General features: G+C 52.0%; 1 protein-coding gene across 6 annotated transcripts in view; it reads left to right on the top strand.

Moving 5' to 3' along the window:
* Nucleotides 1-259: 259 nt before the first annotated feature.
* Nucleotides 260-9,142, top strand: part of Mark2 (microtubule affinity regulating kinase 2) — a 73,620-nt gene continuing 64,737 nt past the window's right edge. For 2 of the 6 annotated variants that reach the window (XM_017798454.2, XM_029564076.1), the window contains exon 1: nucleotides 260-941. Coding sequence is in view for 4 of the 6 variants with exons in the window: in XM_008834175.3 (XP_008832397.1) it covers nucleotides 888-941 (54 nt within the window). In the remaining 2 variants the exon portion in view is untranslated. The remainder of the gene's footprint in view (nucleotides 942-9,142) is intronic. The other 4 variants (XM_008834175.3, XM_008834183.3, XM_008834179.3 and 1 more) reach the window with 4 other exon arrangements.

Below are 9,142 nucleotides of genomic sequence, written 5' to 3'. Positions count from 1 at the left end.
TTTCTATGTAGTCAAGCAACACGCACAGGTAGGTGACGCACGCTTTATGGTCTGTTTGAAAAGACACGAAAACTGACGGAAAGAAACGAAGAGTAAGACGCTGGCAACCTCGGAGGGTCTCGGGTGTTGCCGGAAATAGCCGACGACCTGCCTCGGCAGAGCGACGGGACGGGGGCGTGGCCGGTTTAGCACGCGCGGAGCCTTTTCGGGTGTTTCCGGAAACTGCCGAAAGCCAGATCCAAGTGGGCGGAGAAAGGCCGGTGGGCGTGGCTGCTGTGTGGCTCTTGGAGGTGCTAGGAGTCGCTTCGTGGGTTTCCGTAAACAGAGCCGAAGCTGGATCTTCCGAATCCAGGAGGTGCGCGCGTCTCCGGGGATTATCTTCTTCGGCAGTTTCCGGAATTCACCCGTAGTCCGGAGCCGAGAGGAGAAGGCGCGCCCCCCTCCCGTTCCTAGCTGTTTCGGATGTTTCCGGCTGTTGCTGGCGGAAAGAGCCGAGGGCTGGCGGTGGTGGCGGCCATGTTGGGAGCAGCAGGTCCGGCGGCGGCTGCCTGTGTGCCGGGCGCGGAGCAGTGCGGCTGAGGGCAGGGGAGGAGCGAGGCAGGCGGCCGGCTGCGGCGGCAGAGAGTAGGCGGAGCGGCGCGGCCGGGCCGAAAGGCGGCACAGCCCAGCCGGGGGTCGGGGGGGTGCGGTTCGGAGCCGGCGAGGCCTAGCCCGAGCGGTGCATCCCCGGGCTGGCGTGAGCGGTTGCCCGGCCTCCCCGCACCCCCGGCCGGGGCCCATGCAGCGGGTGCTCCTGCTGTGAGAAGCCCCGCCCGGCCGGGCTCCGACCCTTTCCTTCCCTCCAGTCCTCCAAGCTTCTCCGTTCCCTCCCCTGAGATACCGGCGCCATGTCCAGCGCCCGGACCCCCCTACCCACGCTGAACGAGAGGGACACGGAGCAGGTAAGGAGCCCCAAGGCTCCCCGAATTCTGTGGCTGGGCCCCTGCACCTTGCGGAGCCTCCTTCTGCTCTCCTCGTGTTCCCGCTGCCATCCCGCAAGTCTCTGCTGCCCAGTCATCTGGCTCCCGGCTCCGGCCCCGCACATCCCCCTTCCTGAGTCCTGACCCGGGACCCACCTTGTCCGGACTGAGCTGCACACTTGTCTCTCTGCCAGACCCCCCCCCCCCCCCCCCTCCCGGGTCCCTGCCCGGGGCCCCCCTTTTCCCGGCCTGGCCGCCCCCTTTGTCCCCCGCCAGGCCCCCCCCCCCCGCCACCTCCGCCGTCCTGCGCTCTTCCGTGTTACCTCCCCAGCTTCCCCTTCTCTTCCCTTTTTCTCTCAAGGGGCCTTTCTGGTCTTCATCCACCCACACTTAAAGCAGCCACCCTCCGGCTCCGCGAATAACACCCCGCGATTTGCCGCGGATTGTTGCCCACCTTTTTCTGCATCTCTCTAGCCTTGCACCCCCTCTGCCCACACCGGTTCTCCCGGTACTCGGCTTTCGCCTTCAGGATCGGTGCCCCAGAGTGTGTTCCCGGCTCCCTATCCCCTTTCACTTCCCCAGCCTTTTCTAGCCTGCTCCCTTCCCGTTCCAAATCGGGCTCGCCCTGTTGCTTGCAACCCACCAGCTCCACCCTCATCACCTTTCCAAATCGTTCGCCTACTCTTTGCTCATCACTTTCTCTTTTCGCCAGGAGCTCCTCGGTTCCTGGTGCTGGCGTGTGTCGCTTCCGTGTTTCCCATACAGCTGTCATGCGCATAGTTTTCCCACAGGTTGCCTTTGGGATTCCAGTCACCGCTCCCTCCAGAGTCTGTGGATCTCTTCTTCTCTTTCCCCCCTGGGGTTTGGCCTTTTAAGTCCTAGGGCCTCCTGTGTCTCGCTGTGAGTGCTCTTCCAGCTTCTCCCAGGGCTTGTTCTCCGTGTGGGAAAGACAGCGTATGAGCCCGGCTGTATTAACATAACCTGTTGCTCTGTTCTCCCGGGCTGCAGCAGCTGCATGACGGTCGCTGCCTTTCTGCCTTCCTGTGCTGCCACACAAACTAGGATGCTGTCAGTCTCCACTCCATGTCTGTCACTTTTGTAGTGTCTTCCTCCGTGTTTGCTACTTCCTGTAGCTTAGCCTCACCCCATCTTCCTCACTATGCCTCTCAGTCGCTTCCTTTCATGTCCATATGCGTCTCCTGCCCTCTTCGTGGTGTAGTCACCCCTCCATCCACCCCCTTCCTATTGTCCAGGCTTGACATTTCCAGGAAGTCCCCACATTTTGCATGCTGCCTGTCTGGGGCGGGTGGGCCTCAGGGCCCTGTACACTCATCCTGGCAATCACTGCTCTGTCGCCGAAGCCTTCGCCTTTTCTGTGTCATCATCTTACTCTGAGCAGAAGCATCCACTTTCCATCCCTCCCCTTTGTTTGAGCATCTCCAGTGTCTTTTGCTGCCTGCTTTGTGGACAGTCCCCTGCCTGTCAGACCTTTCTGGGTGAATTTTACTAGGCAGCACAACTTGTGTTGAAAAAGGAGCTCTTCTGGCCCTGGCTTCAGTGCTTTTTGCATCCTTTGCCCCCATCACATCCTTTATGTTTCCTCCCTGTCTCTGTTTTCTTATAGCAGGTAGGATAGAGATGCTGCTGCGCTCTCTCACCCTAACTCCCTTTTCTGAAAAGCCTCTCGTTTTACCTGCTCTCTGTCACCTGGGTAGTTAGGAATGAAAGAGACATCTGGACAGAGTTTTCTGCTGTCTGACTGACTCTTACTACCTATGGACGGATTTCTGGGAGAAGCAGGGATTGAGAGGAGGCATGGCTGGTTTGTTTCATCATGATCTGGCAGCTGGTCCTGCCTGGGACAGAGGTCTTTGGAAACTGAGGTGCCTGGTCTGTGTTGCACAGTCCCTGGCTTGCCAGCTGGCTCTTGCCTCCTGGGAACCACTTTCTCTAGACCCTCTTGAGGTTGCTCTGTCCATCCTTTCCCTGTCATGACGTTTATTTCAGCAGGTAGATCTTGCCTAACTGGAGAACTTTCCCAGACTGTTGATTATGAGCCGGTAGGAGGAGGCCAAGTGACTGACTGGCACCCTCAGGCATCTGGGGAGTGGTTGGAGTGCCTGTTCCTCAGAGAGGCTGTGGGGGCATTGTGTTCAACAGAGAGTGGCCTCAGTGTGGTTTCTTTGTACTGTTTACTAAATGGAAATACAGTATTGTCATGCTCGCCTTTTTCTTGTGATGTGTGCTCAGATTTCCTCTCTTCCTTACATCCCTCGCATACAGTTTGAGCCAGGGCGCATGTCCACTAATTTCAATATAACTTTGTCCAGAGCAGTGGCTGCATACATCAGCATCCTGTTCCAAATTATGACTTGCTCATCCTGTCTCTTTACTTCATAAACTTGGTTACTCTGAGCCAGTTCATGGTTCTCTGCAGTTCTGAGCGACCATTCACACCGTTGATTTCATATTAAGCCTCTTCCTAGAAAAACTTCTACTTTGGAAAAAGCTAGATGCGCACCTATTGCAGGTGCCTGGTTGTTTGATTTTGTGTGTTGTTGTTTCTTGTGCTGCTGGGGATTGGATCAAGGCCTTGCTTGTGCTTGCTAGATGCTCTGCCCTGAGCTATGCCCCCAGTCCAACCCTGTGTTCTTAGAGGATGAAAAGAGGCAAGCCGAAGCTCCTCCAGTCCCAAGGCCAGGGCTGTCAGGTATTAGCCTTCTTTAGAGTGGATCATGCCACCTGCGGAAAGTAAGTCCTCTTTTGTTGCAACTTTAGATAAAAACCATTATGGAAGTTCAGCTCTTGTACCTCCTCCATGTTGGGAAATAAAAAGCAAAGGATTTGGTTGGCAGATCCCTTTCCACTGTCACCTTATTTAGATTTAAATTATTTAAACTGGTTTCACCAGAAAATAGGTAAACAGACTCCAGTAGTTGTCTCCAATCTCTTGTGCCTTTTCTCCCCCTTCTTTAAAAATGTGGCTGATGAGAAGCTGTTTCTAGGAGCTCTTTGATCACATCGGAAACACACACCGAACATGTTGAAGCATAAAAATAAACCTTATGTTGCAGGAGATTGCCTGTTTGCTGTCAGCGCTGCTTCTAACAGTGAAAATAGGAGATAAAAGAAAATCAAGCTCTGTCTCCTAAGATAATTTTGGTGACATCTGATTCTAGATGTGCTTTTTTACAACCACTGATGGCTTCTTTTTGCAGGATTCCAACCTGGGGCTGGTAGTTTTGGGGCTTAAGTGTGAGCTGAGCTTTTTGTGAGCTGCTTTTCCAAATGGCTCTGCTGGACTGGAGGCTTGGCAGCCTTGAAAGCAATCAGCAAGATGACTATTTGTCTTCCAGCCAGCACAACCTTAGTCAAGTGTGGAAAAGGGTCCAGCTTCCAGAGTTCACCTGCCCCAGGCTAGAACTTTTGCTTAGTCCTGGGGGCGGGTTTCAGATGTGTTCCATCTCCAGACCCCAGAAACAGAGGACCCCTGAGAGAAAACAGGAGCCTTTTGCTACCTGCCAGGCAAATGGCAGTCCTGCCCCAAGGCTTCTAGGGAGTGAGTGGCCGTGTATGTTCTCTAGGAAGGAGAGTTTGGAAGATTGGTGAAGAGGGCAAATCCAAGTTATAGGATCCTATAAAGAATGAGGGCCGGGGAGATGGCTCAGGGGAAGGGCACTTACTAACAAGCCTGATGATTTGAGTTGGATCCCCAGGACCCATATGGTGGACGGAAAGAACTTACTTTGGCAAGTTGTCCTCTTACCTTCGTGAGTGCTTAGACATGTGGTGCATGTAGAGACACACACACACACACACACACACACACACACACAAATAAATAAATAATAAGTAAATGTACTTGAAAAAAAGAACAAGTGATGACTCGGCCTGGAAGTGTGGGCCTGGAATCCCAGCCACTCTAGAGGCTGAGACAGGAGAGTCACAAGTTCAAGGTCTGCTTGAGCTACAAAATGAATTCAAGGCTAGCCTAGGCAGCTTAATGAGACCCTGTCTCAAAACGAAAAGTAAAGAGAAGGCTGGGGATGTAATATAGTGGTAGCATTTGCCCTGCATATGACTCTGGATTTGCTCCCGAGGAGGGTGGATGTGAGGGTGGGCTTGGTGGAAGAGCTGAGCCACTCCATATGACATCTGTTAAAGACATGCTTTCTGGTCAACACTGCACCAAACAAATACTTCAGTTTTGTTTGTATGTGGTTCTGCGCTTTGGTGGTGGGCTGGGGCTCCTTGATGGGGCTGTCGCCTTCTAGGTGGAGATTTGAGTGACTGTTTGGGCCACAGTCTCACCTGCTAGGCCCTGTGGTTTTGTATGAGGGTTGTATGAATATAGCTCTAGGAGACTGTGACATGGCCATGCCCTATCCCTTGACCTGGTCAAAGCAACTACGGCTGTGAGTTACAGTGATGCTTCTCCATTCTGTGGGTTTGGGGAAATGGTTGAACAGATAGATGTATACAAGTCAGAGAGTTGACCTGCTTCAGATGGAAATCAGGTTTGTGAGAGATAGCTAGGCCTTTCAGAGTGACTAGAGGCTGGCCTGGAGACAGTATAAATGTCTTTGGCAGAGGTGATGCCTGCAAGGTAGAAATAGATGGAGACTGTTCACCTGAGGTTTGCATGGTGAGATCTTTGAGGAGTCAGAACTCTGGCTACACACTTTCCCGTTTGGACATTGGACCAGGGCTAACCCAGGCCTTCATGAACTCTCTCTCATGGAGCACTTAGCCACCTGGCTGGCATTTCTCTTCTCCCAGGAGCTTCTATGACGTTCCTACATATGTATTATGTCGACTTGAATGAATATTTTATACTTAGAGTGCAGCCAGGCCTCAGACTTTGTGGCACATTATCGACAAGTGGGGTGGGGGCTGGGCGCCACCTTTGGCCCCATGATAGTGTCTCTGCTAAATGGACTCCCCCCCAGCAGCACTTTGAAGCCCATTAATGAGTTAGGATGTAGTAACTTCAGCAGATGGAAAGACTAGGAGGGTGATCATCTGCCTTACGCTGCTTGATGAGTGTTCCCGCTCTACCCAGGCCCAGGCCTGCTTCCCTCGGCTTGGTCAAGCTATGGGCCCTGCTGCCCAGCCTCTGCTCTAAGGGAGATGTGTGCAGAGCCCTTTATGCCCTTTAGCTTTGTTGGTGCTGCCAGGTTCACTGCTTTCCTGTCAAAGCAGAAAGCAATGTGGAAATGCTGGTGTTTCAGCCTGGCCCTTCCTTGGAAGCTCAGCAAGATGAGAAACAGGATAGGTGATCGAGTTTCTTTCTGATGGGAGATTCCAGTATTTGTAGGCTTTGCACTTGAAGCCTGGGCTCTCCAGGCTTGCTCCCAGCCTTCATCAAACACAAGCGTGAGTCACTGGTGTTAGCTGAGCTTTCCCCTATGTCTCCACACAAGGAAGAATAAGCCTTTACAGAGCGCTCCTGGGGGAGGAACTCACCCTTTCCCCATGCTGGCTCAGGTGGTGGCAGGCCATCCCTGCTTAAGCAGCAGAATGTGCCCCCACCACAGCCTCTTGGGACAGGCCACAGAATGCCATTGCTCTTTTTGTCTAGAGTGGGACCCCAATCTTGAAACAAAACTAAGATTCTGGCCTTTTGGTGTCCAGTCATCTCTCAGGAGTGGGCTTCCCTGTTGCCTGCCCAACTCCCTGAACCGGCCCCTTTTGGCATATGCGTGGCCAAATTCCTTGATCTGCGTGTCTGTCTGTCCAGCTTGCTGGAAGCTCCTCGTTTCCGTCTTCTGCTCACAGATGTCTTTGGGTTTGTATGTATGCTTCTGCTTGTAGATGTGCCTTCCATTTCTCATAGAAGAGGGCAGAACATGTGAAAGAACAGGCTTGTAAAACCGTAAGATCACAGGAGAGAGGCTGCAATGGCTAGTAGGTCCGGGGGGCGGGCGGGGGGGGGCATTGAGGTGGACATGGAGAGAGGAGGGGTGTGTTCCATGTCTGGCTGTCAGCTACCTTTTTTGGCCTTTTTCTTTTTAACCTAAGGAAGGTGGAGCAGACCCTGGGCTGCTCTGTATAACCAGTCAAGCTGGTTTTGAGCAAGGCTGGCCTATTTTCCCCTGTACTTTCTGGAAGTTGGCTGCACATAGGTCTGCCTCCTGTGGGACCGAACTGTTGTTGAGGTGTGAGTTTGAAAGATCAGAAAACAGCTCCTCACCCTCTGCAAATACCCAATGGGTCAGAAAACTGGACTTCCACTCGTGGAAGGGGCTTTCTGTGCACCCTGTGCGTTTTGAACCGCAGTTGGTCTGTTTTATATCCTCTTCCTGGAAGCTCTAAGGCACACTTTTTTCTTGCCTCCCCCTACCCCTACCCCCATTTGCCAAAAGGTCCTCAGCTTTGGGGCAGTGCTGCCAAACCTCAAGACCTGCGTTCTATTCCCATGGTAGAAGCAGAAATCTAGCTCCCTGCAAGTTACCCTCTGACCTCTGTGCCTACGTGTGTGGGAGTGTCTGTGGGTGTCTGTGTATTCATAGACAGACACAGAATAAACAAGAATGTAATAAAAAGGGAACACAAAACAACAAGAAAAAGGTCCTCAGCCTGGCCAGGGAGAAGTGTTTGGCTCTGCGCTTGGTTCCCCATTTGTGAATGTAAGAAGGCAATTGGGATTCTTGGATCCTGGCTGCTGTGACCTGGGTTCTAAACTCAGTGAGACCCAGGCCTTTGAGTCTGTGCAGTGGGGCTGTCTCCAGGCTGCTAGGGGAGATTTAAGAGGAACCAGGTTTTGATCTTCGGCAGTGTGAAGGAACTTTAGTCCCCTCTTTGAGCACCTGTAGGACAGGCAGGAGCTACTAGCTCCTTGGGTGACCTAGGGATTCTTCCTCGGGGGCAGACTGAGCTGGAGCTCAAGACACTTGCCATGGCCAGTGCTGGGGGTTGAAACTGTTCTCCCAGTCTCAAAAATAGGAGATCCCAAGTATGGAAATTTGGTAATTAGTGACTATTCTTGGGGCCTGGCTGCTTCTGTAGCTGTGATGACCCTGAGTTCTGAGTACCATTGTGTCTGGATGCCTCTTGATTACCAACATTGCAGATGCAGAGTGTGCCCCCTTTCCTCCCACCTTTTAGGCCTTTCTCTTGTGTCATCACTTCCCATGGCTCCTTCAGCTCTTTGCAGGCTATGTTGGAGGCAGGGGGTTCTTGCTTTGTGGTGGTGTGTGCTCGCTCACCTTCCCTCATCTTCATTTTCTCCCTTTCTCTCTTCCCTCTGTCCCTCTCTCTTTCTCTCCCTCTCTTTTTTGGTGCTAGGAATGGAACCTGGGTCCTTCTGTGTGCTAGGCAAGCACTCTGATCTGCACCCTAGCCCTCCTTGAATGGCTGATCTCTAGTTGTAGGAAGCGAGGTCCTTGATGTAGCATAGCACACCCATTGAGTGAGCCTCTAGCAGAATTGAGACGAGATCCTAACATGTGACATTCAGTAAGTGGCTCCACTGTAGCTAAGGACAGGTTTTGCAACTGAAGTCCCTGCATTGGAATCCTGTTCAGTCTCTACTGTGTCCTTCGCTTTAATCCCTCAGCTATAAAGTAGGGGTAATGATAGGACCTATTGTAGCCAGAGGTGATGGTGCACTCCTGTATCCCAGCATGTGGGAGACTGAGGCAAGAGGATTGCGAGTTAAAGGCCAGCTTGAGAATATAGCAAGACCCTGTCTCAAAAACCAAAACAACAAAAATAGTACCTATTTTGTAGGTATAATTAAGAGTGGTTAAAAGAGGTAATGCATGTATCTGTGCGTGCAGAGTTCTTAGGATGGTGCCTGGCACCACACAGCAGTCATCACCATTGTTACAGTTGAGTTCAGTTTTCTCTGAATACCTCACAACTCCAGGTCAGTGTAAGGGATACATGCTGGAATTTCTCTATAATTGCTTGAAGATCGTGTTTTTCCTGGTCTTCCAACCACTGGGGTCTCATGGGTGTTTCTTCCTACTATTTCTGGGTCTTTATTTTACAAATTAAAAAAAATATTTATTTTTATTTTATGTGATTTGCCTGAATATATGTAAGTTTACCTGTACATACAATGCCCATGGAGGCCAAAAGAGGATGTCAGTTCCCCTGGAACTGAAGTTATGGACGGTTGTTAGCTGCCATGTGGGTGCTGGGAACCAAACCTGGATCCTCTGTAAGAGCAGCCAGTG

Source organism: Nannospalax galili, unplaced genomic scaffold, assembly GCF_000622305.1.
Source record: "Nannospalax galili isolate Female #2095 unplaced genomic scaffold, S.galili_v1.0 scaffold1677, whole genome shotgun sequence".
Lineage (NCBI taxonomy): Eukaryota > Metazoa > Chordata > Mammalia > Rodentia > Spalacidae > Nannospalax > Nannospalax galili.
The sequence above is the reverse complement of the archived record's forward strand: the minus strand, read 5'-3'. Positions and strand labels throughout refer to the sequence as shown.